The sequence below is a fragment of the Rissa tridactyla genome, chromosome 4 (assembly GCF_028500815.1).
Source record: "Rissa tridactyla isolate bRisTri1 chromosome 4, bRisTri1.patW.cur.20221130, whole genome shotgun sequence".
Taxonomy (NCBI): Eukaryota; Metazoa; Chordata; class Aves; order Charadriiformes; family Laridae; genus Rissa; species Rissa tridactyla.
This window is the reverse complement of record NC_071469.1, coordinates 66,383,630-66,408,708: the sequence shown is the minus strand read 5'-3', so window position 1 is coordinate 66,408,708 and position 25,079 is coordinate 66,383,630. Positions and strand designations below refer to the sequence as shown.

The 25,079-nt window shown below is 44.9% G+C and overlaps 1 protein-coding gene across 2 annotated transcripts; it reads right to left on the bottom strand.

Annotated features, from left to right (window-relative positions):
• Positions 1-6,327: 6,327 nt before the first annotated feature.
• Positions 6,328-23,652, bottom strand: LOC128909680 (potassium channel subfamily K member 16-like). 2 transcript variants are annotated; one of them, XM_054201685.1, is made up of 6 exons: positions 23,331-23,652; positions 21,233-21,353; positions 18,952-19,118; positions 17,200-17,368; positions 16,547-16,707; positions 6,328-9,989 (listed from the first exon to the last, which is right to left on the bottom strand). In XM_054201685.1, exons 1-6 carry the CDS (start codon positions 23,523-23,525, stop codon positions 9,912-9,914), a joined length of 891 nt encoding a protein of 296 aa, XP_054057660.1. In that variant the 5' UTR covers positions 23,526-23,652; the 3' UTR covers positions 6,328-9,911. The 2 variants fall into 2 exon arrangements, with proteins under 2 accessions (XP_054057660.1, XP_054057659.1); XM_054201684.1 differs by lacking the exon at positions 6,328-9,989 and having other exon boundaries at positions 15,811-16,707.
• Positions 23,653-25,079: the final 1,427 nt, after the last annotated feature.

Below are 25,079 nucleotides of genomic sequence, written 5' to 3'. Positions count from 1 at the left end.
TGCAGAGGCCAAGTTTATGCCAGTGTGCTGATGATTCCCAGCAGAGCAGTCAAGAAGCCTGTTAGGACAAGCATTCATCCTGCAAGATCCAGGGCCATGCTACCTTACCTATCACCAGCCAAACTTCCTGCAGGCTCCTCAGCTTCACCTCATATCTGGAACAGTGGTGAATGTTGCCTGTTCCCCTGCACCTCTGTCCTGGCGTGTTTCCAGCGCTGGGCTTGGGGAACTCAGCAGAAGTTTATTGCATTTGCAGAACAAGCTATCGTTACAAAACGCACTATTTGCTGATATGTCTGCATCTCCATGAGAAGGTTTTCCTGCACGAACTCATTTTGTAGTTAGGATGAGGCTGGAAATGATGGTAGCTGGTGGCTCTGGGTACCCTGGCATTTTTTTTCTTGGAGTGATTTGGGTAGTGCTTCCCAACTCTGAGGGGAGGGGGGGGGGGGGTTTTGCTTTTATACCGAGGACCGGAAATTATGATTTAATCCTTGAACTGTGTAAGTAAAATCCTAAATACAGAATTACTGGTAAAGGCATCCGGGCTACTTTAGTCAGGAAACAGCTTCATCAAATGTTTTTTGGATCAAAACTGCTCAAAGCGTATTTTACACTTTTCATATATATAAAAAAAGTGTTGTAATAAATGAGGATCATGGTTATTTGAACTCTAGCTTAAAATTCTAACATAACATTCTCTTACACCATTAGCTCTATTTCCTTGGAGTATGTACAGCTACAGGCAATTCAGAGCTTTGGCAGGTCAGGGTAACATTTGCTTAAAACGTGTTTAAGCCCAGGCTCCAGTGACCACCCTAACCAAATAGATGAAGCTAAAAATAAATGTGAGATGTTGTAGACACACAGGAGCCCCTGTTCCCCCAGCTGTTTGCAAAAGGAAGAGACTGATTCTCCTGGTTTCAATTTGTCATTGGAGATAAGAACTCAGATCAGACAGTTTTTGGGGGGGGGTCCTTTAGCCTCATTTTCTCAAACAGCAAATACTGCATAGAAACCCTCCAGAAATCCCTTCTGCTTTCTGCATTCCCATTCCCCAAATACTTCAGGCCTTTACATATTTATGGCTAGATAATGAGGCCAGATCAAAACTGTCATCTGATCTCTCTGCTGATGTAGTAGACACAGTTTTCCAATCACAGCTGAAGCCAATTTTACTTAACTGTGACCTCTGCATCTGATGAGAGCTGAAACAAAACTTCTTCAGTTCAGGTCCTAGGTTTTGGACAATGTGTGACTGCTACTACTCTCTACAAGTCCATTTGAAAATCCATATAACTAGCAAGTCAAGATGCTGAGTTCAGGGTAACAATAAATCATCTTAACCAAATAATTAGCCACAATTGCAGAAGGGGAATTTCACATTCACGAATGATTTGAGAAGCAAATGGAGCTGGTACAGAAAGATTACAATAGACAACAGACAGTTGTCAATTTTCCCATGTTGTGTGGACACAAAATGTTTTCAACACAGGTTTGAATGCACTGTGCTACGGGACATGAAGACAGTCTTCCATGGGTCTGGATGAATCTGATTCTTCTGAAGCTACAGGAAGCAGAAACGGGTGATAATGGTCATGAAGGTGAGGAACCTTTGTGTTGACATGGCTGTGATTGTCAAGAGTTGACTCCTTTGGTCTTCACCCCAAGGTGAGACTGTGAGGCACATTTTTGTAGGCAAATAGAGCACTGGGAGACTTTATGCTGGCTGGTGCAGGCAGACCCAGGCCACCAGCAGCACCAAAGGTGTAACTGGGACACCTAAATAGACTGAATTTCCCCTAAGGAAGTCTCATATGCAACCAGCCACACTGCAACAGTTAATGTTGGCATGGGTCTCCACGGACATGGTGATCTCTGCAATGTGTCGTGTTGCGGGAATAGGATGTACACGTTGTTCCTTCCCTTCTTAATTGCACTTGGCCTTCTAATAACCAGGCTGTCAGAGGCAAAGGGATATGGGTCCTGTGGGCTGAGCAGGGAGATTGGTCATCCCCACTGCAGCGCTATTCCCCAAATTGAGGCAATTTCCTCCTTTTCATATTTGGCAGTGGGGTTGGCGGGGGGGGACGGGGAGAAGGAGTTCCTTAGGGGATGTTTTAAATGATTTTTCCTGCTGGAAGAAGGGGAGCAAAGGCTTTCAGAATGAGACCTGACCTTTTGCATGCCGTGGCACCGGCTCCCAGCAAGGACCATCAAATTCCTCCCTAATGAGGAAGAACTTTGTTTTGCTCTGCAGCTGAGTTCACAAAGAATAGCCCCGTTTTCCTGCCGATCAGCTTGAAAACTTCCTCTCTCAGGCCTTGCATGGGCTCCTCTGGCCAATGGCTCATCCTTTCACCCCATGTGCGCATCCCAAACTCTTCCCCAGGTGACCCCAAGGTCCTCTGCAGCAGGAGAAGGTCCAGGACCTCTGACTAAACCCCAAAACCCCTCGGCAAATCTTATTTGCCTCTAGTATTTCTTAAAGGAGCCTCACAGCCCTAGCTAGTCCCAATGGAGGAAGAGTTTGGGATGCACAGACAGCCCTTTTCCTTCAGGAAAGGCTGCAGTGTCTCCTTCACGGCTTGTTGCCTGCCCTGTGCCCGAATCCCCCCTTTATACAGTCAATTCCCTTTGCTGTCCACTGTATCCAACCTCCTCTCATCCCTCCATCCCTCTTTCCGTGCCCTAGAGCTAGTAGATGTTGAGTAAGCTGAAGCAAAATTGCACGTTGCAGAGGAAGAGATAAACACGGTTTCCCTTCCTTGCTCCACGCTGAAACGCAGCTTTGTTGATTTTCACCCTCTGCTCTCCTATGATCATCTCTGATGAACTTCACAGGCTAACCCCAATGTCAGCTCAGCTCTGTGCAAATTTGTAATACAGGTATGTAAAGAAAACCCCAAAACATGTCCCTTTTTGTAAAAGAAAAAGAAAAAAAAGACTAGTAGGAATGTGTCAGCTGCAACAACTGCAACAAGGGGAAGGGCAGACAGTTGGAGCTGGGTGTGAAGGATGAAAAGAGTTTCCACCAGGGATACCCTGGGATGCAGGGGAGGTGAAAAGGGAGAGGAAAGTCGGAGACCCTTGACAAAAGGGAGATGGTGGGTTCAGTCTCCCATTCAGTCTCTTGCTGGTGGGGCTCAGCAAGGATGGGTGGGAGTTTGAGATTTGCACTTAAAACTTTGCTTCCTTGGCCTCAAGTCCCATTTCTGCTTTTGGCTAAATCCCTGACCCTGGTGCCATCTCATCTGCAAGAGAGGACTCACTGCATGGATTGTACACAAATAACTGCATTCACAGCTCTGAAGGGCTTGAGCACAGCTGAGATCCACCACACACCCTTTCCTTTGCCCTGCTCATGAATAACAAGGGTGATCCCTGTTTGCTATGTCACAGCACCTCTGAGGGGGCTGACACGTTTCACCAGGCAGGTACAAATAATTGCTTTACGCTGCACAGAGGCTGCCGAAGGCTAGAGACTGGCTGTTAAAATGTTTGTGGTGACACTGCGCCAGGGTCTGTGACGGGAGTTCACCTTCGTGTAATTAATTCTGAGGCTCTGTCACTGAATCTGGTTCTCCTCAGATAAAGCTGGTGTTAAATAGGCTCAAAAACTTGCCGTGTCAGTCTGCTTTGTACTTGAGAGGAGACATGTACCTCAGGGTAGGGGGAGGGGAGGGGAGGGAAGGCAAATACGCTGATGACTGAGAGACATTAAGATATGCTGTTAATGGGGCCAGCCAAGAGCCAGAGAGAGAATAAATAAAGATAATTTGGTAGTGACAGTCTGTCTGGCATTGTACTGCAGTCTGCTAAGTTTTCTTTTTTTAAAGGATGCAGTGAAAGCAATATGGTGAAAGGGCTCTGAAATTATTGATTAGCTTTGATCCATAAATTGCTGCTGAGCTCCTTAAAAATGCATGAGATAAGGACAGCCACGCAGGATAGACTGGGGCCAGATCTGGACTGAAGCACAGGTCTCGGTGCTGCTAGCACCACAAAATGTGACCCTAAAGCCAATTTAAGTGGGAATGAAGGGACTTTTACTAGCCTGTGGTGAGTCTTGGCTGGGTATAAAGCTAATGATAGGTCCTCCTACAGTTTAGGGAGACTGTTGGGCCACAGTGATAGGGAAGCCTGTTTGGTTTCTCAAGATGTGTGTGAAGTGAGCCCTGTGGAGATGGCTTGCCGAGCTGGGAGATGGAAAGGAAGCAGAGACAACCCAGACCGGTGGGTAATAGAGCATGATGCAACATGTCCCATCACAAACCATCACGAGTGCTGGGCTCCTCCAGTCTCCTAATGCACCCTCTCTATCATACATTTGCTCTTAGGTTTAGGTGAGTTGCCACACCCATAGGTGTTTTTTTACTCTTTGGGCTATGGGAAATAATGAGAGTTGAAACCTTAATCCTTGTGATGCTCCGTCTAGGAAAGATTTCTTTGCAAGCTTAATTTGGGCAATGTTATCAGAAATGCTTATTCCCACAGACAAATTTGGGCATCTGAGCCCTGTTTGAAGGAAATTTGACCAGATCGCTTCCTGAGCAGTGAAACAGCTACATTTCATGGGGCCCTAGCCCCTGTGCAATGTTAAAATACTCTCCTCTGTGCAATGCTTGCTGGCCTGACTTCTCAAAACATTGTTATGTCTCAGCATTGCAAGGATTATTGCACATCTTAGATCCCTCAGACACAGATTTCCTATAGCTGTTATGTCATTGGCACCATGAGCAGGGCTGGTAGCAAAGAGTGGACTCATGCAAAGATCTTTTTGTGTAGGGTCAGGCTTCCACAGAGCCTGGAACTGGAAAATGCATTGCAAGTTCCCAGCAAGTCTTTGCTGCCTTTGCATGATGATACTCCGCACAAGCACATTCTCAGACTTTGGTAATTTAAGGCTGACATTTCGTTGCATCGGGGATCAGCTGTGGTCAGATTTGGCAAAGCCATTGAAGTCTTGCCCGCTGTCAGATGTGTACTCCAAGGCTGGAGCTTCTTCAAAGAAGCTGCGGAAGGAACAGAGTATCTGCTTCTCATGGTTTGATTGTAGAAGGGAAGCAACTTATTTTAGGCATCTGGTCTTGCAATGATCTCCAGAGTGCTCCAAGGCTGACCAGGGAAGTCATGGGCTTTTCCTTGGATGATCACTTCTTCCTTGTGAGTCTTTATGTAGAGCACACTTGCTAAGCTCTTTGTCACAGTGCCAGGTCATTTTGTAGATGGTACTGGAGCTCTCTTGACTCATTGTCCCATTGAAGTCTGTACCCACCTGGCTCCAAGTCGGTGACATGTTGCCCATCCAAGCTTCCACTGTTTCTTCTGGATCAGGCCATCCTGCTCTTCAAGGGCTGGATCCAAACCCTAGAAGTGTCCATGGAGAAATTCCTGTTTGTTTCAGCTTTGGACCTGGTGCCAATTCTCAGCGCTGTGCTGAGTATGAGCCAGGATCCTGCTGGAGGCAATATCTGATGCAGCACCATGTCACCACTTTGGATTTCCTGGCTTCAGCTTTTAAAACCCAGAATAAGTATTTCACTCATTTCCCTATGGTTATCCAAGAACACAAGATGGGAAGACACTTCGTTAAATCAAGGCAAATCCCCTGCTCCCACTGGCAACCATACCACTCAAATCCTTGCATAAACTTCAATTTTGGCAGTAGTTAAACTGTTTGGCCCTTTAAACCATGGCTAATCTCTCATGCATGTTGCATCCTTTTTCTGCCCAATATGCAAGTGTGTTGTAGAGTCTTTTGTAGCAGAGCTTGGCTGCTGTCATTATCAGCTCACACCTTCTACTCCCACCCATCTGTGCCTGGCGCTATTTTCATGCATAATACATCAATCATCTGCAGCCTGGTGGGGGGAAAATCATCACTTCAATTCACTTGTCTGAATTCAAGCCACATCTGAGCTTTATCCTTTGCCGAATCCCATATCTATAGCCTGATAAAGGGGGAGGGAGAAACCAGACAGAAAATCTCAGGCTCCTCCTGTCTGCAAGGACTCCAAAGCAAATATTGCTTGCATTTGTAAGCTTTTGAGAGTCTTACGGGCCACAGTCAAAGCTGGTGGAAATCCGAGCAAGTCTGATGCACTCTTGCAGCAACACCAGCTGACACTAGGCAAAGGATAACGGCTGTGTGTGTTTGTGTATCTTGGCTTTCTGCAACGCAAAGGATCAGGCTCTCCTCTTTTGCAGATTGTCTGCAACCCCATGAATGTTTACTGATTTTCAAGCATCCTACTCTTGATTTACACCAGCATTGCAGGGAAGAGCACCGGTGTTTCATTCTGGAAGACAGACCTTCAAAGAGTAATGTACACTTAACAAACTCGATTTTGAAGTCTCTCAGGAAGGCTTTGAAAACAAAGGCTCAAATTCCAGAGTAAGTAGAAAGTCCTTGGTTCCTAGTAGTGAAAGCTTCTTACCAGAATTATTCCCAGAGGCAGTATAGACTTTGCATTTTGCCTCATCTAAATGCATTAGGAGGAGTATTAAATTTCACATGTGCTGCATGTTGATGTAATTCTCCTGACATGTCTGCACCATTATGAAATAAGGGATTTCCTTTCCCTTTCTTTCCACATTTGCCCTGCTCTCTAGAGAACTCAAGGATATGATCCGTCGGCATACGAGGAATACGCCTTTTACACAGAGGACTTAAAAAAAGCTTCGTCATTGTGCTAACAGAGGTCTCGGAACAACATCCCGCATTAGCAGCGCTTGACTTAACTGACAATCTATGGCCGGAAGAGATCCATTAATCTTCTGTGTCACGATCCCTCCCGGCCCTGCTCAAACTTTGCTACGTGCAGCCCTTCGTTTTAGGATGAAAACTTTGGTGCAGGAGGATCTTGAGGATCTATTCATGTAAAAACAATACCTCTGTGCCTTACAAGAGCTGGAGAATCTGACATCTCCTTCATATTTTTTTTTTTAATCTGGTGTTAAGGGAGAGCATGTGTTTAAATTAAGAGCCCCTGTATCTCCCGCAGTTATCTGCAGGTGCAAGGTTAGGCTGGAGGATGCTTTCTGCCACCCCGAGCGCCCCTCTGCAGCCTGTGGAAAGGTGATCAGCAGTCTCCCTTGGGTCTCATACCTCTGCTGCCTCAATGCTTGGCATCAGGGGCCGTGCTGCTGTAGTTGTGACTTTACTCTGTGTCACAGCTCCACACTGTGACAGGGACAAAGTAATGCCTGCTTTGAGCAGAATTTGGGGCCTTTTCCTATCCCAATAAATTTTGAATGCATTTAAATCTTGTGGGCTGTAAGGAGATGGTAGAGGTAAGAGGAAGAAGAGGCGGAGATGGGATTTTTTTAAAGCCTTTTGCTAAGAGGCAAATTTACATTGCTAAAAGACTGGCATAAAATGAATTTAACAGGCCAAGCGGAACAGAGGAGACAACCAATTTTTTGATCAGTTAACGCAGACCTTAATACATAGACTTGAAGGCATGCTGCCTTACACCACTGGGGTTCTGACCCGTGCTTATATTCTCAGATCCTTCATCTTGGGCTGATTGCTGTGTTTCTCAGCTCATCAGCTGCACTGGCAAACAGGAATGTGTACTGGAAGAGATCAATATGCCTATGGTTAGGAAAGGGGCTAGAGGACATACTTTGCTTTTGCCTTCATGTAAAACTGTTGGCAAAGAGCCTTTTATTCTTAACACCAAAAGTTATATTTATCTATCTGTCTGTCTGTCTATCTATTTATTTCTGACAGGTATATATATAGGTGATGAGCATCTACACGCACATGTGGTCTACATCAGTATAAGTAAAACACTTGCGTGCACGGCTACAAACTATATCTTTTGGTTTTGTCTGTGAACTGAGCACTTTTTCCAGGTGAGTTGGAAACCCTCGTGTCTGTCTGTCTGTCTACCCACCGCAGGCATGAGAGCAGGGACTGCAGGAGAGTGTTTCTGAAGGCCTAGCCTGCAAGTGGGGTTTTTCTGCACCGTTTGCGCTGTGCCTCTCTCTTGCTTGGGTTGATGCTGACATCTGGAGGCTGTGCTGCGACAGTGTGCGTGCGGTTATTTTTACATGGCTTTTTGCTCATGTCCTGGTTTGAGGTAAAACAGAACCAACTTTCTGTTCAGTAATTTTACTTCTTAGCTAGGCCTCTTCTAACTCTCTGAAATTAACAGCATGTTCGTTCTCATCGTAACTATGTTTATAGTTGATGCCAAGGGATGGTAAGCAGAGAGGCTCTTGCTTATACTTATTGCTATAACAACCAAGGTCAGATAACTTCATTATTTGCCCCACTGGAGGGTCGGAAATGGAAAAGTTTAGGGGGTCACACCTGCAGGGAGGACTGGACAGGACAGCTGACCCCAAACTGACCAACAGGGTATTCACTCCCATCTGCCCCATGCTCAGTATAAAAGTTGAGGGATCAAAGGGTCAGCCCTCTTTCTTCAAGACTCTGTCTGTTCATCTGCCTTTGATCCCGATCTGTGCGTTCCTGATTCCAGATCTGGAATCTAGTTCCCATCCATCACTGAGTCCAGTCTGGGACTTCCCCAGAGCCTGCCGGTGACATCATCCTGGGAGTCTGATACAGTTTTGTGCGTATTGTATCTATTTCATTATTTCATTTTTATTTTATTATTAATATTTCATTAAAGTAGTTTAGTCCTTCTAAACTCGTAAATCTCTCTATCTCTCCTCCTCTCCTTCAAGTGAGCAGTGGGGGAAAGCATCTGTCATCCGTCACTGGCCAGTCTCGCCAAAACCACGACAGCTCATCTTTGTGGTTGCATTTTGTAAGAAGTACCTTTTGGCTATCATGCTCTGCCAGTGTGATTTGACCCTGGGTCATGCCTAATTGTCTGGATATATTTGCTGAAATCCTGTTGCTGATTTGGGTAGCATTTAGCATGTTTGCTTTGGTTCCCTCTGTTACTGACATCTGGTCATGATATGGTCAGTAGACAGGAGCCCAAACTCAAATAAGGCAGGTCTGGACACAAGACAAGCTGTGATCTGACCAAGTTTAAAAGTTAGGGAAAACTGAATTAGGCTTTCAGATTATGGAAAATGGATTTGCTGTCTCAGCTGATGGACATCTGGAGCATTGATGATGTTCATAATGGGGGTTGACCTACAATACAGGCTGTCTTACACTGATAACCCCAAAAATGAGCCGATATCCATAATCCCATAGGGAAGAATGCTCTGCCTGTCCTCCTTCTCTGTGCCACCTCTCCTTGCCATGCTGTCACCACATAAGACAGGTGGTACTGGTGGTGGAGTGACAACATTTCTGTAACTCACTTCTCTGCCTTTTGGCATCTATGAGGTAAGTAAGGGCTTTGGGGTTTTTAGCCCATGAGCCATATTAAGTGAGAAAACTGTGCCAAAGCAAGGCTCTTTATATGGAAATTTCCAGTCATTCTTTTAACTTCCCAGAAGTGTAGCTGTAAGGCACCCTGGCCACTACACCAAAGCCCTACCCACTCTGGTATGATTTATTACTGTTTATTACTACAAATGCCAGGATGCAAATTGTCACGCTCCAGAAATTGTGCTTCTCCCTTAACACTTGCATCCTAAGAGGATGTTTTCCACTTTAACGAGTTGGTTTACCAAGACAGGTTGAGCCCCAGCAGAGGGCTGTGGCATGATGTCTGAGAAGTGTCATTACCAAACCCTAGCACTACAAATGAGCTGCGTTTGAGCAAAGAGCCCGGGCAGCTTGTATTCAGGCTTTTGCTCAGACACCTACTGCAAGCAAGGAATAGACTTTTACAACTACTGCTGGGAATTCCTCTTTTTGGTTTCCTCCTGGCAATTTTTGGCTATTTGGCATCACCAAATTGTGCTACCACTGCTGCTGTTACACTCAACTTTTAAGCACTTTGTAGACCTTGCTGCTACGACATGTTTCTCTAGGAGCTGCCGAAGCATTTCTGGGACTGTAGTGAGCTCTGCTGCATGCATTCTTCATCCCACCAGCAACTTGAGGTCTGTAAGGAAGAAAGAAATAAGGAAGGAAAGGAAAAAAGGAAAAGAAATCTAATAAAAAACGTTTATGTATTGGAATTTTATACTGGCAATTGGGAAGCTGGACAAAGTTCTGCAGAGATGAGCATTTAATCTCCGTGATTGATTTATTTTGGGCTTTTCACTTTTGGGCAATATACATGCCCTAACCCCATCATTTTTGTTGCAACAGACTTGCACAATAGATGCTGAATAGCTCCTGCATGTTTGGTGAAGAGGCAGACTGCTTGAATAGGGAAAATTGTTGTCTAGCAATTGGAAGGTGCCTATCCTGGGCTTCTTGCATCTTTCTTGTTCTGAGCCAGTATGTAGTATATTTTTAGATGAATGCCTGGATTTTTTTTAGTTGATAATAGACAGATCTCTGCTTACGTTTCATCCTTGTTTTCTAATAAATTTCCAAAAGCGTTTTAAATTTAAGACCTTAACCTCATTTTTAAAGCACTCAATGAGTCATTTAAATGAACAGAACTCTGAATTCTGGGGCATTTTCAGCAAAAATTCTGATTTATGTTCTTTTCTGGTCTTGATACATGATTTTCTTTCTGCCTTGCTATGGTGTACAATCATCTTTTACTTTGAGAAGCTGCATTCACCTTAAACCACGTTTGTTCTTTGAGAATATCAGCATCTTTCTGGCTAATCCCTCTCAAGGAAGCCATTAACTTAAACTGTAAGTTGTACCTCCATTTTTCAATGGCGCATGCTTGTTATTGTTATCATTCTGCTTATCAGTATATCTCTCTTTCTGGGGTTGTATTATTTCATGCTTCAGCATCTCACCACAAAAGTACAGCTATGGTTTCCAACCACATATGTGAGAATAACTGAAAGAGAAATTTGGAAAGTCTTTATTCAGGAGACATGTCTCCTAAATCATGCTGAACTGGTAATTAAATGGATTCAATAACTGACCTAACTTTAACTGAGCAAAATGAACCTTTCCAAACCTCTGGTAGAGAATTACTCTAATCAAGACCAGAATCCCTCGTGATAGAAAATGCTGAATTTTCTAAGCAGGTTTGGAGCTGTTTGAGTTCATAGCCTGAGGTGGAAATGAGGCTGGCTATGGGGATACAAAAGCACAGACAAGGTTCTCTGGAGAGCAGCATTTTTGCCCACCCCCCCTCCAACCTTTTAGCCCCAGAAAAGCTAAATGTGAACTTTGCTAGCTTGGAACCAGCAATGTTGCCCCAGGCCGGTCCTCAGCCACACATGCCAGGGATCCTCTTTCCATACAGTGTGAGAGCCGCTATAAAACCTTGCAGGAAATTTTCAAGACTACTTTGAATCCTGCTGGAATGGTACGAGGGGACTTGGCTGACACCAAAATCTGATTTTTTTTGTTTCTTCGGGTGAGATGGTGAGGGGTGGAGAACCTTTGGAGGCCTTTGGAGAGTGATTAGTTATGTTTGTTCAACCAGTTCTGAGCTGGATCCAGTGTCTGTTATCATAAGTCAGGCAAGAAAGCACATGTCCAAGAGTGATGCAGTGGAAAATAGCGTGTGTGGCCCATGTTTAGTGATTTCTGTAAAAAAATTATCCCACTGGCTAAATGATGTTACATTAGCCAAGCTCTTCCACTGCTTTGAGTAGTCTCTCTGCTTCCAGAAAAAAAATAATCTCTCCAAATGAACGAGCTATTAATTGAAGGAGACCTCAAAAGACCCCTAAACAATCCCATATGCTAAATAAAGACAGATCAAAGTGTAGTTTCTCCTGTTCTCTCTGGATGCAGTTGAGTGTCTGAGGGGCTTCTTTCTGAGCAAAAGATAATTTCCTTGGTTTCAAGTGCAGAAATGCATACTTTGCTAGCTGGCAGCAAAGACATGGGTGATGTACGAGGAGCAGCCCAGACTGAATGCAGGAACTTGCTGCTGCCATTTAATCCAAGATACTATATTTCACGATGATAGTCCTGGAGTTTTTCAGCAACCGGTTTAATGTATGGGAAAGTATTTAGCTTGCCTTGGAAAAGTTTCCCATTTGAAAACAAGCTGCAGTGGGAGAGCTGGCACTTGCACAGGAGGCTGCTCTGTGAAAATTTGATTTCCCTGAGTGGTGCAGTAGGGCTGGGTCACAGCGAGGGCTTTTGAACAGCTTCCAGGAAAGGCTCCAGGCTATGCAGATGGAGAACCCCTCTGCCTGATCTCCAGAGGATTGCTGCCACCTTGCCGATTGCCAGAACAGGGATTTCGGAATGGATTTTATTCCTGTTTTCTGTCCCTTGGGCAAGGGAAACGTGCAGAAGAAGAGCTGGACCTTGGCTTACACTCATGAATTAAAAGTCTTGGGACCATTTTAAATCTCCAGCTGTGGAGGAGAAGCTCTGTTCTAACTTTGCTCTCAATTCAAGATTGTTCTTCTTAACCTCAACAAATAGAGAACCACTAGTTGGTTCTAATCTATTAGCAAGCAATACCAGGACACCTTGTCATGGTTGAGAAAGTGCCAAACCAGGTGTTTGCCAAAGGTCTCATGCATGAGCTCAGGTGATACAGTTTATTTTCTCTGGGCCCCCTGCTATCTGCACAGAAAGTAACAGTTCCCGCTTTCAGGGGTGATGTGAGGACAAGATCTGCTGCAGTTGTGCGGTGCTCAGAGGATGATAATGCTGGAAGAGGCTGCTTGCTCCAGCCCTGGAGAGATTTGTTGCTGTGCCTAAGCCCTTCTGGAGGCAGCTTTATTGTTCAGCATAAGCACGAGGAAGAATATCGCATTCAAAAACATTCCTCTCCCACCCTGGCTTGCAGCTTTCCTGGGCTTTTCCCTTGCCTTTCCCAGCAGATAGGGCCACACACCCTTTGGTGTTGGTTCTTTCTTCCATGTATCTGCAGCTTCTGTCTCCAATCTTTCTGCTGCATGAGGCACTGCCTACCCTCGAGGCTGCTGCAGAGTGGGCCAGCTCACCCTGGCCCTAAAACCTGCACCCAAACCTGCCATTTTGCAGATTTTTCCTGGATCAATCCCTTTCCCCGTAGGAGAGAGGGTGTGAATGTGTGCCTCAGTCCTGCGGCAGATGTTATGTGGGAGAAGTTGGTGCATGGGGCACGTGGTAGGAGTGTACCCCATTGTCAGCACTGTGCTTGCTGCCAGTCAGGGTCCTTCGCATGATGGTTTGCTGACAGAACACAGTCGCATCCCCAGCTGAACTCCACAAGGCTGTTTCAGTGTAGGTACAAGGCAAGATCCCTTGCTGGACCAATTTGGAGTGCCCATCCCCACCTCTTTCTTGAGAATGAGGCATGTTTTAGCCCTTAGCAAGCTAGTATGAACTGCTTCCTCTGGTTCACACTGATGAAGTTTCTGCCCTGGGTGGGACTTGTGCTGGCCAGGGCTGTACCAGCTACATCAGCTGAACTGCACAGTAGGAGGTAGAGTAAAACTACCAGAATTTGGCAGAAATGCAAAGGGAGGGGGTCTGCTGCACACAACCACGAGACAGCATGAGAAGCAAAGCTGAGACCCATCTTCAAAAGGCCTCTCTACGGGTATGAGGATTTATGAATGGCTAGTCTTCTTTCTTAGGGCAGTTATCTGAATTTCTCCTGAGAGCTTTTATGTTTTTAATGCTTGTGGATGTGTTTTCTCTGTTCCCAGGCCGGCATCTACATCTGAAAAGACACCTCAATTCTCGGTGCCTGAAGGACAGCTGTGGCTGTCCATTCCCGGATCATGTTTCCCACATTCCCTGGCCCTGTGTGAGTTGTTCAGTCCCTCTGTGCCTTGTCTGGAGAGCCATATCCTTGCTTGGGGAGCATGGCAAGAGGAGATGAATTAAAAGGTGAATTGCCTGCACCCTATGACAATAGCTGCACAGGGCAGACTGACTTTTGGAAACTGCAAGTGTTTGGCTTTCGTGGTTTGTTGTTAAATAACCACCACTGTGAAGAAAGGAGAATTTGTCCTGTTCTGCTCAAAGAGACACTGCCTGGCTCTGTGCTTGCTGTTTATGGGCAGAGTCCATGGGTTACCTCTCTTGCCCTTCCTGAAATGTCTAAACAAGCATCCTTGATTGCTCTGTGTTGCAATGGGACATTACCAGCTTGTATCAGGGCTGGGTTGTATTATTTGTCATGGCAGGGAGCAGTACAGTAGGAACAAGTTGAAGAAAACCCTTCAGAGGTGTGTTGTCTTCAAAATGTCCTTGGAAGATCTTTCTCCCCAGCAATAAAGACAGCAAGTAGACATGTGTTGGGCTGGCCCAGAGGCTCTTCCTGCCACCTTGGGTCTGGGGAGCATCAAACACCAGGAACTGAGCTGGAAGGAACTGTGAGAGGCTGTGCAAAATGGCCATTGCACCCCAAGGCAGGACCACCTCTCCCTAAACCAGCCCTGACAGTACCTCTGTTAGGTTGGGGATGGGGTTAATGGTCCTTGTAGGAAGGGCTGGGAAAAGACAGAAGAGAAAAAATGATGCCTGGAAAATAACAATATGAGTCCATGTTTGGTGAGAGAGAACACAGAGAAGTGAAGAGATTCTTTTCCACGACCATCCAGCTGCTTTCTCTGCCTGGTTTGGGTGTCACCTTGTGGTAGCAATAGGGTCATGGCTTGCACAAGGACCACTGCGTCCTATAGTACCCCTGCCACCTTGCCCTGATTTTGGTCAGTTCTTGTTCCTGCTGCCTCAGAAAGGCTTACTGAGCATAAGACATATTAGGTGAGAAGTCAGCCTTGAGGGCAACAATGGAAAATAATTTGGGGAGGGAAAGAAAGTACATATTTGGTCAGGTCTTCATGCCAGATCTTGAACCAGCAGAGCTGTTTTGGGAAGAAGTGTGGTTTTGTTTGACTGAAATAGTTATGAATTCAACTTTAAAGCCAATTGCATCTTTACGGCCTAAAATTGCTTTATAGCTGTAATTTATTCTCCCTTTCATACAGGAATAGCTCTGGCAAAGGCTGGTCTTGTTGTAACTAACACCCGGAGGGTGAGCCGAGAACAATTATTCACTGTCTGACAAAATAGGAACTTGAGGATATCATGAAAACGTTTCAAGTGACATGTTTGGCACCATCAAAAGGAAGCACTTCAGGTACTGAACCTACGGACTGCCTTGGGTGGGTCTTGTGGGTGCTGATGTGAGTTCAGCATTCACGCAAGTTCATGGACTTTGAAGTACAGAGACACCACCTCTTGTTTGGGCAGCCTTTGAGCCATCAACTACTGGAAGAGGGATTGCACCCCAGTGCAGGATCACGGCAGAGCTCCCACATTCTTAGGCTATTTGGAGGCATGTGCCAGTAGGCATGGTCAGAGACAGAATATTGGACTAGACTGACTTTTAGTGTAATCATATACACCCATGGGACTTTTCACTTCTATCACTGTATCTACCACAGCAGCTTTGCCAGCACTTCAGGGCAGGGTTTGACTCTTGAGACACACAAGCACCTAACGTGTATATTGAGCCTTTAAAGCCCAGGGTCTTCACCCATGGATGGCCTGTATGCCACGCAGTACATCTGAAACACCATGCTCAGATTTTACATCCTTTTTTTTACCTGGTTGAAGGTAAGGCTGCACTGTTTAGACAACACTCGCACTTGGAAAGCTACCTTAGCATAGCACAACAGAATAATTTCTAAATGACTTTTTAGCTCCTATGGAATATAGACATAGCAGCAAGGCTCCGATGAAGCGAGGACTCCTCCATTCAAACCAGTCTCTGTTCTTATAAAATGCTTACAGAATAAAATTATTATAAAATGTGAATTAAAAATATGGGTTTGTATGTTCTTTATAAACACCATCAGAAAGGTTTTTCAAAGCCACAGGGATAAAAGGTAAAATTACCTTTATTCATCTTAGTATAAATCAGGAAGAGGTAGAATTAATAATTTCTAATACGCTAACCCTTTTCTAACCCTGTCCATTAGATGCTCTAGTGTCTCTGAACTGAGCCCAGGTCTTGTCCTTTAAACATGTCTTTTGGCTCAAGTCAGGCATCTGTTAAGTTGTATACCCTTATTTCTTCTTCCAAAGGTGCTATGCAATGCCTCAGAAAAGCTCATGCATGTCAGTTCCTGGAAGAGACATGATTTCTTGCAAGCAGCAAAATCCAAATAGAACCAGCAAGCTCTACCATGACTCCCCTCTGCATTTTTGTGGAAGCACCTTAAAAATGCCTTGCAAAACAAGTGCACTTCTCAGGCTGTTACCACAAATTGAGGGGCAAATTTCCTACCGGTAATATTCAGGCTTCGTGTAACTATCAGTCTTGAGTTCTGAAAGGTTGTATCTCAGAAAAAAAGTAGGAGAAATTTTATTTCCATGGGAATTCCTTTAGAATAATTCACTAGCGACTCTCCAATGAAGAATTCAATCCTCACATGTTATGGCAATAGTTTTGCTATAAGAAAAAGCATTTTTTTCATTTTCTCTGTGTTCAGAATCTGCTGGTAAGGACTCAGTTTTCTGTGCATCCCCTTCAGCACATGGTGGTTGTAGTTCTTCTGGAATAAATTGATCAGGCCAGCACCTTGTTTGTTGGCTTGCTTCATTGTCCTTACTCACCTTTCCAATTTGATAGAGATCCTTGACGATTATTTTTTCAGTATCTTCGAGTACTGTTGTCAATAAATTAAATAGGAGAGCAATCCAGGCAAGACCAAAAAGAATCCAAATGGCCACCAGCATTCGGTAGTAGGAAAAGTAATTCCTGCCAGGCTGTTTACCTGCAGGTAAGGGGACAGAAAGAATCCCCCATGAATGGGATTTCCATCTCTCAGTCTGCTGTGTAAAATCATGTCTTCTGAAACATGACCACTTATTTCTTTACTTTGAAACATAAGTCTTAGGTGGCTAAAGCAGGGACACATGCCTTATTTTGTACGACTGTCACAAATGGTTCCCTTTTGGTATATGCAAATTCCTAGGCTCCTTGAATTCTCCCCCTACGCTTCCACTTCCCTCCCCCAAATACTTGGCTTCTTCGCACCCCAAAGCACCACATTTCATTATATTTAGACAAATTTGTGCTTTTGTCAGCACATGCAGTCCCAGAGAAATTAGTATTTCCCCCAGAACTGTACAAGGCAAAGACCAGTCAAAGACTCAGACAGAAGATTTTCCTCTACACTATGTTGGTGGCCAGTGTGGTCAACCCCTGGTGATTACAGTCATAAACCTGTTGCTTTGCTGTGTGTCCTTTTTGAAATCAACCTTACCTACTACATAGTCTCCAAAGCCAATGGTGCTGAGGGTGATAAATGCAAAGTAAATTCCTTCACTGTAGGACCAGCCCTCTGTTATCTGGAAGAAGACTGATGGCAAACACAGAAAAACTAAGATCCCTGTTGCCAGGAAGAACAAAAGGGTCAGAAATTTGATCTTCCTCTGAAAAAGAAACAAATTCAATTATAATCATGATTTGACACATTAGCAGGCCATATATAATGATGGCTATTCAAAATGGGTGGCTATCTAGGAATACCTACTGGGACCACAGGAACTGAAGGACTTCTATTAAGTGTTCTTCCTCTGAAAGTACCCTAGCCTTGCTCTGAAGCAGGGGGAAGCTATGTATTATGAATGTTGCATATCCACATTAGCCCTGGGAGATGTAGTCTTTTACCTGATTGTATCAACCTCCAATGACCATGAGTATAGGATGAATTCCTATCCAATGACTTTTACTGGAGTCAGACTGTTTCCACTTTTCACAAGACAACTTCACTTTTAATTTTTAGATATTCAGGTATGTTACATAAAGAACATTCAAATTTGCCTGGGAAAACAGACTTTTAAAAAAAATATTTACACCATTTCTGACAGTACTATCTTCAAGAGTCTTGCATTGGTGCCACAACTTGTCTCCTACCCAGTGGATACATCACTACAAGAAGACATTTAACAAATGATCTTCTGATGAAGAAGTGCCTGAACAGTGACTTTTGAACCATCCTACTTCCCAGCAGTCATGAAGAAGCCTTGACTGGAGAAAAAGACTTGCTATATATTAAGATTTATCAGCAAGACACACATATAGTTTATGTACAGGATTTTATAAGTCCTGATTGTCTGGAAATTAATGGTAACTGTTGGATAATTTTTCATGCCTTCATGCATTACACATGTTCTTGAGTCTATATCTGATCAAGTCCTATGTTCTATTTAAGTTCACCAGACGTGGGGAGAAATCTAGCAATTTGAACAGGGTTCTCTGTAGCATTGATACCTTGTCCGGAAAGAGAATTACAGAAGGAGACACTGAAAAGCTATTTTGACTTCCTCAGTAGAGGTGAGAGAAGGGGAAGAGCTGCAAATAAATTGGGGCATAACCAGGCAAGACACGTCCTGTCTCTAGGCCTTTACAGGTGCCTCCTCATCTTTCAGCAGGTGGGTTCAAATAGGCAACTTCAGCCTGAAGTTTCCTTTCTGTCAAGTCAAGGGAGGAGAGGGATTAAAGGACTGTATAATGAACAAGGAGGGGAGACACACTAGTCATTGAGTCAATGTCCATTGCAACTCCTACAGCTCACCTACTTTTTACAGCTTTTTACAGCTCATCTGCTTTTTACAGCTCATCTGCTTTTTGCTACCTCAAGATGAGATGCTTAATGATCTCTCTATTTACTGGTTATAAAGGGAGACAGGTGTTTCCCTAGAATGTTAGCTCCTGAGATAAGTGTCTAGAGAAGTGGAATGAGGCGCCCGCTCTCTCCATTGATTGCTGAAGGGGGCTGGATGTCTGCCATTTAAATTGGTAGACAAAATTTATCCCTTCCTCTGAATATCTCCTCTATGGTTGCCTCGTCTGTTTAGCTCTGCAAGTGAAGAATGTGTCTTTCCCTTTCCTAGCACAACGTCTAACACAGCATTAGAAAAAATATAATAGAGGATAATGCCAGTATATATCTTGAGAAAAAAAAAACTAGAAATGAGCATATAAACATGCCTGAGTAAGTAAAACCAAGTACCTTTCTCATTCCTTTTTCGTGCAGGAATTCCCCCAGCTTTTTACATAGCAGGGAGAGCATCTTACCGACACGGTGCAGAAAAACAATATTCAGAGGGATTCCAAACAGAGCAAAGAAGACACAGAAGATCTGGCCCCCAGCAGTTTTAGGACGTAGTGTGCCATAGCCTATGAAAAAAGATGGTTCAGAGGAGATATTCCAGAGAACTGGAGCAGTCTACTTTCACACCTACACCAACATGGCCTGCCTTTGACCCCAAAAGATACGGCTAACACTTCTCAGTCTACATGCACTCTTTTTTCTCTGAAAAAGGCAGTAAGTAGATTAAGTGATTCGCGCTGCATGTGTTGGGAGATGCAGAGAGCCCTGTGTGCTCCCAACCCAGCCTTAGTGGGAATGAAAGCACAATCTAAAAGCAGTCATGGCAAACATGCTCTGTCCAGTGACAAATACATGGGAAGACAGAAACCAGAAGTCTGGGGACCTGGAAGATGTCAAGGCTGCAGTCCCACACTGTTTGCTATATCAGAATCACATATAGCCATCTCTAGCTTCTTGTCAATCTGCCTGTGTGTTAGTGACCTCCCTGGCTAAATGCCAGTGAGTTGGTATGTCCAGATACAGGCTCCAGTCCTGCAGGCAGCGCAGCATGCATTAGAATAGATGATGCTAATTAGTCCAGACCTTACTGGTGGCTGATTTATTTATGCCAGAGAGATATTTGTCTTAAAGTCCTACTAAAAGAGGATTTATCTAAGTAGTAGAACAATGGCTACAGAACTCCAAACATGTTCTTTAATGGATGGGAGACTTTGTTCCTCTTAGACCCCATGAGGTACATTCCTGAGTGCAAGAGTCCTGTGCTTTGTGGATGTCCTTACTCTGTCAGTGATTCTGAGAAAAGGCACTTTCCCAAGCACAGTTCATCTCAAGACATCCATTACTTGGAAAATGCAATGTTTTCTTTGGGGGAATAGGCAAATAAAACAGCCGAGTGATTTATTGACTACTAAGCCCTCAAATGCTTGAGCTGTCTTATGCTCCCTGTTGCAGAAATATTCCATTTTCATCACAAAACCGGGTGAAGATGAGTGGAAGTACTTGGTGTACTTCACAACAGACCTCTGTGGCAAAGGTGCAGATAAACAGGCAAAGTTGCACTTTTCCTGGGACAGCCTGACTGCCTCATTAGGGAAACAAATTTGATGGGAGGCAACTGATTTGTTTGTCAGAGAAATGCTGTAATGAAAAAATACAATACAGGTGGTGGCAAGGAGTGGATTGGCTAGTAGCAGGGTGCTGACAAACTAGGGAAGCTTTATTGATATGCGAATGTTGTAACCATGGAACACTTGTTGTTCATGTGATGGGTCAGAAGCCTTTCTTTCTTGTGCAGCAGGAGGTCTCCACATGGGTTCATGCAACACCTATACACCTGCCATGATGCTGGGACACCATTGGGGCCCCTGTGACACGTCACACTCACAGATCAGTGGAGCAGCTGTGCTGAGGGTGCAGTGGGAGTGAGGCCTCAGCTTCACTCTGTGAAATCATAGATTTGACTTTCACTGCATGAGAGTGTGAAGCAGGAGCTAACAGTGTGGATTTTATACTTAAATTTGGCAGGCCTGCACTGTTTGGGATGCATATTTGAGAGAAAGGGAGAGGCAGGCAGGGGCAGGCAGCCTCTGAAAAAGTCAGAACAGCTTGAAGCAGCAGTGTAAAAGTTTCAGCATTTACCTTGCCTCCTTCCCATTTTTTTCCTCCTGGCATATTACTAATTCAATATGTACATTAACAGCTTAACACAGGTTATTGAGACAGTGCCTGTGCCCCAGCAGAGTTCAGTTATTTCCTAACATTCTTTTATGCTTTACAGCACTCTCGGATTTAAAACCTATTTGACCTTAGAATAAAGACCAGAAAAGTGAAGTTTATCTCCCACCCACAACTGGCAGCAGAGGGAGCACTTTAATGGATGGCTGAAAAAGAAGAAACAAGTGGGAAATAATATGAAAAGCCACTGGTATTTCACAAGCCAAAATAATGCGCAAAGAGCTGTGCAGTGGTGAGGTCTCAGGACTAAGTCTGTTGCTGCTTACCACCCATGACAATGAAGGGCTGGAGTTTTTGTACTTGTCGGTTTTATCCATTCAGGTTCTAATAATCAGAGGGCTGGAGTTTTTGTATTTGACAGTTTTATCCATTCAGGTTCTAATAATCAGACATGATAAGCATCACACACACAAAGCCACACATACATGGAAAGCGTTAGACCTACCTATTGTGGAGACGACCGTGCCTGCAAAGAAGAAGGAGTTACTGAAATCCCAGCTGCTGTCTTCAATCTGTGATTCATTTCCAACAGGGTATACTCCATTCTGAATGGCTTCGGTTAGGTTCTGTAAGGGAAGGCAAAGTTTGATATCAACATGGCTGCTTTTCTCAACTGCTTGCTGCAAAGATGCTACAGATTTAGCCAACTACTGCTCCTTTCCTTTGAATACTACTCACTTGTCCTCAGCAATACTCTGACACTATTCACACCTTTACCTCCAGGCTGGGTAGTCCAGGCAGTGTTAGCCTTTTGCCCTGTTCATCCTGACTAGTCTAGTGGGTGTTAGAACTTGTTTCTTTTAGCGTGATCAAGGACCTCAATTCTTTTAGACTAAGTACTTCGGAAAAAATGATCCTATAGATGACAGGACGTGGCAGAGCAAGACAGCCTACTGGCTTAAGGGATGGGGTGGCTGGTTGCTGGCTTTGAGTTTGCCCTTGAGATGACAGTGGTGGATCCAGAATCTAATCACTCACCTGTATGCAAGTGTACTGAGCAGCTACTCTGATCCCTCCCAGGAAGGCATCAGTGAGTTATAGCAGGGTACATGTGACATAAACAGAGAATTTCATTTTAAGGCTGTATTGTGATTAGTGTCACAGTTTTAAATTCAGAAAAAGTCTGATTTGCAAAGCTTTAACTTTTGGGGCAACCACAATCAGAATTCAGCCTGACATATACACTCTTCTCCAAACTGCATACATGAACATGCATGCACATATTGACAATGTGGCCTTTAAGGTGAGGTTAGATGAACATCTGTCAGAGATGGTTTGGGTTGAGTTGAGACTGTCCTGCCACAGGGAGTTTGACTGGATTTTTCTTCCAAGCCCCTCTAACCCTTTCATCTATCATGATATGCATTTTCAGACTCTTCCCTTCTTCCTTGGTTTTAAGTGCTGTTATTTTTTTTTGAGTTAAAAAAAAATAATTAAGAAAACCCCAAACAGTATCCAGCTGTCCCTGCCTTTAGCAAACAGAGAACATTGGACTGGACATCTGGAAGGCAGGCTACAAACAGCCTAGATAAAAACCAGGGCTGAGCCCTGCCAGAGGCAAGACACAAGCTGGAATGAACTGCACCAGAAAAGTCTCCCCCGCCTCCCCCCGGCTTCCTCCCTATCTTTTCTGCTGGTGTTCCAGAAAATCAAGACTAACAGAAATCATTCCACAGCCTTTGCACAAAGATTTCACTGTCTTGTAAAGTTCCTCTTTTGTTTGGTCCTCCCTTACCCACAAAAAAATTCCAAGGTGAAGAGCGTGCATGCATATGTGAACTGGGGGCTGGATCGCCGGTTGTGTCATTAGAAATACCAGCTTTCCCCTCTTTTCCTTAACCTACAAACTGGCCCATTAAGAGTTCCCTTAATTTCCCACGCGGCAATGCTTACAGCAAGGCTATTTGCACTCCCCATTTTCTTCTGCATTGTAGCAGATAGAGCTAGGTAATACCAAAGATGAAGAGACAACCGTATTCATTCTCGGCTTCCTGTGCCGTGACCAGAAACACCTTTCCCTTGGCCAGGCTACCTGTATCACTTCTGCAGCATCTTCAAAAAGTAAACCCTGACTATGCTACCCTGCTTGTAGTGATCTGGGCTTCTTTTTTTCACCCAACAGATTATTTCAGACCTTGACATATCATTCCTTTTTGCTACCTCTGACACTGTTGTAAGCGGCAACCATGCCCATTCATTTCAAACGGCCTCATTTCTCCTGCCATGCCACCCATGGTAGATGAGCACAGTCCCACCAAAATCCGAATCAACAGGAGGCAAAACCCCGAAGATTTGGGATGTCGCAGGATGGGGACTGTTAATAGCTAACACACAAGGTTCTGCCAAGCTGCACAAGCTGTATTTACCATCAGTGTGACCTGTGTGCTCAGACCAGAGAGCAGGCTAGGGGTTTGCTGAAATCATCCAAATGACCACATCAGTAGGAATGCAGTGGAAGTTATCTGTGTAGCAAGGCTGAGTAGGAAACAACATCTGATGGGGAAACAGGAGGGAGAAAGGGCTTCTGCAGGACTGGCACTTACCTTCATAAACTGCTCCATCTCCGCCACCGTGAGGTGAGTGAAGTTCTGCAGAAAAGCCTCCTTCATCTGGGCAGCAGCCATTTTCTCCTGCTTCTCAGCAGTCCTCTCCAGCACCTGGAACACAGCAGCACCCACCAACAGGTAGACAAAGTAGCCGGCCACCAGCAAGCCCGTCTGCAGCTTGCCACTGCACATGGCCTTTGGTGGGACACAGCAAGGGACAGGGAGTGAAAGGTGGCGACTGGTAAACCCCTCGCACTCCTGGGAAGCCTTCCCCAGGCAGGAAGAGCCCTCCCAGCTCCAGTTTCCTCTGGGATCCTGCGCTGACGGGGCAGCGAGCTGTCAAATACATTAATGGGGAAGTTGGGAAAAAAAAAACAAACAAACCCAACCCCCACAAAAAAACTTTCCACTCTCTGGGCTGCATGCTGTTTAGAGATTTCCTCTTGTCTGTGAAACTCTGCCTTGCTCAGTTCTCAGGAAAAGTGGGTCAGGATGTGAGGAGCTGGCAGGTGGCCATCTCCTGACCAAGAGGCTCTGGGGACAGGTGAGGATAGCCTGCAAAGAGCCCACAGGGGAGCTTGCTTGGAAAAACATTATTTCCCTCCTCTGCCTCCTGCTAACTCCAAGAACCGGACTCCGGGGCAACCCCCCGATAACCCCAGAAACCCCTTCTTGCACGATGTTCAGGGGTAGCTTCAGGGAAATTCAGCAGGGATGTTCTCCTGTCCACTTGCTGTGCAGGGCAGGGTCATGCAGCCTTGCCACAACAGCTCACAGGAAAAACTTGGACATAGAGAAAAACCGGTTGCAGGCTGTGTATGTTCCAGGCCTGGACAGATTCTTCTGCCAACATTTCCTATCCAGTGTATTCAAGAGAGGACATTACAGTGTCAATGTATGCACAATTACATGGATAAAAAAAAACGTTATGCCATCAGATTCATAGAGCCAAAGAATCATGGAATCGTTTAGGTTGGAAGAGATCTTTAAGATCATTGAGGCCAACCATTAAAACAACACTGTCAACTCCACCACTAAACCTTGTCCCTAAGTGCCACGTCTACATGTATTTAATACCTCCAGGGTTGGTGACTCAACTAGTTCCCTGAGCAGCCAGTTCCCATGCCTGAAAACCCTTTTGGTGAAGAAATTTTTCCTAAGATCCAATCTAAACCTCTCCTGCCACAACCTGAGGCCACTTACTCTCTTTCTATCGCCTGTTAATTGGGAGAAAAGGCTGACAACCACCTTGCCACAGCCTCCTTTCAGGTAGTTGTAGAGAGCGATAAGGTCTCCCCTCACCCTCCTTTTCTCCAGGCTAAACAACCCCAGTTCCCTCAGGCACTCCTCATAAGACTTGCTTTCCAGACCCCTCATCAGCTTCGTCGCCCTTCATTGGACACGCCCCAGTATCTCAATGTCTGTCTTATAGTGAGAGGCCCAAAACTGAACACACTATTTAAGGTGGTGTCTCACCAGTGTCGAGTACAGGGGGATGATCGCTTCCCTAGTCCTGCTGGCCACACTATTTCAGATACAAGCCAGGATGCTATTGGCCTTCTTGGCCACCTGGGTACGCTGCTGGCCATTGGCCAACGCTCCCAGGTCCTTTCCACCGAACAGCTTTCCAGCCACTCTTCCCCAAGCCTGTAGCATTGCATGGGGTTGTTGTGACCCAAGCGCAGGACCCGGCACTTGACCTCATTGAATCTCATACCATTGGCCTCGGCCCATCGATCCAGCCTG

What these genes read in the sequence shown, in the direction of transcription:
- LOC128909680 (XM_054201684.1), bottom strand. Translation starts at nt 23,525, where the DNA reads ATGTGCAGTGGCAAGCTGCAGACGGGCTTGCTGGTGGCCGGCTACTTT. An exon ending in AGATGGAGCAGTTTATGAAG is followed by an intron (nt 21,354 to 23,330) that starts GTAAGTGCCAGT and finishes CTTCCCTTACAG; the next exon opens with AACCTAACCGAAGCCATTCA. An exon ending in CACGGTCGTCTCCACAATAG is followed by an intron (nt 19,119 to 21,232) that starts GTAGGTCTAACG and finishes CTTTTTTCATAG; the next exon opens with GCTATGGCACACTACGTCCT.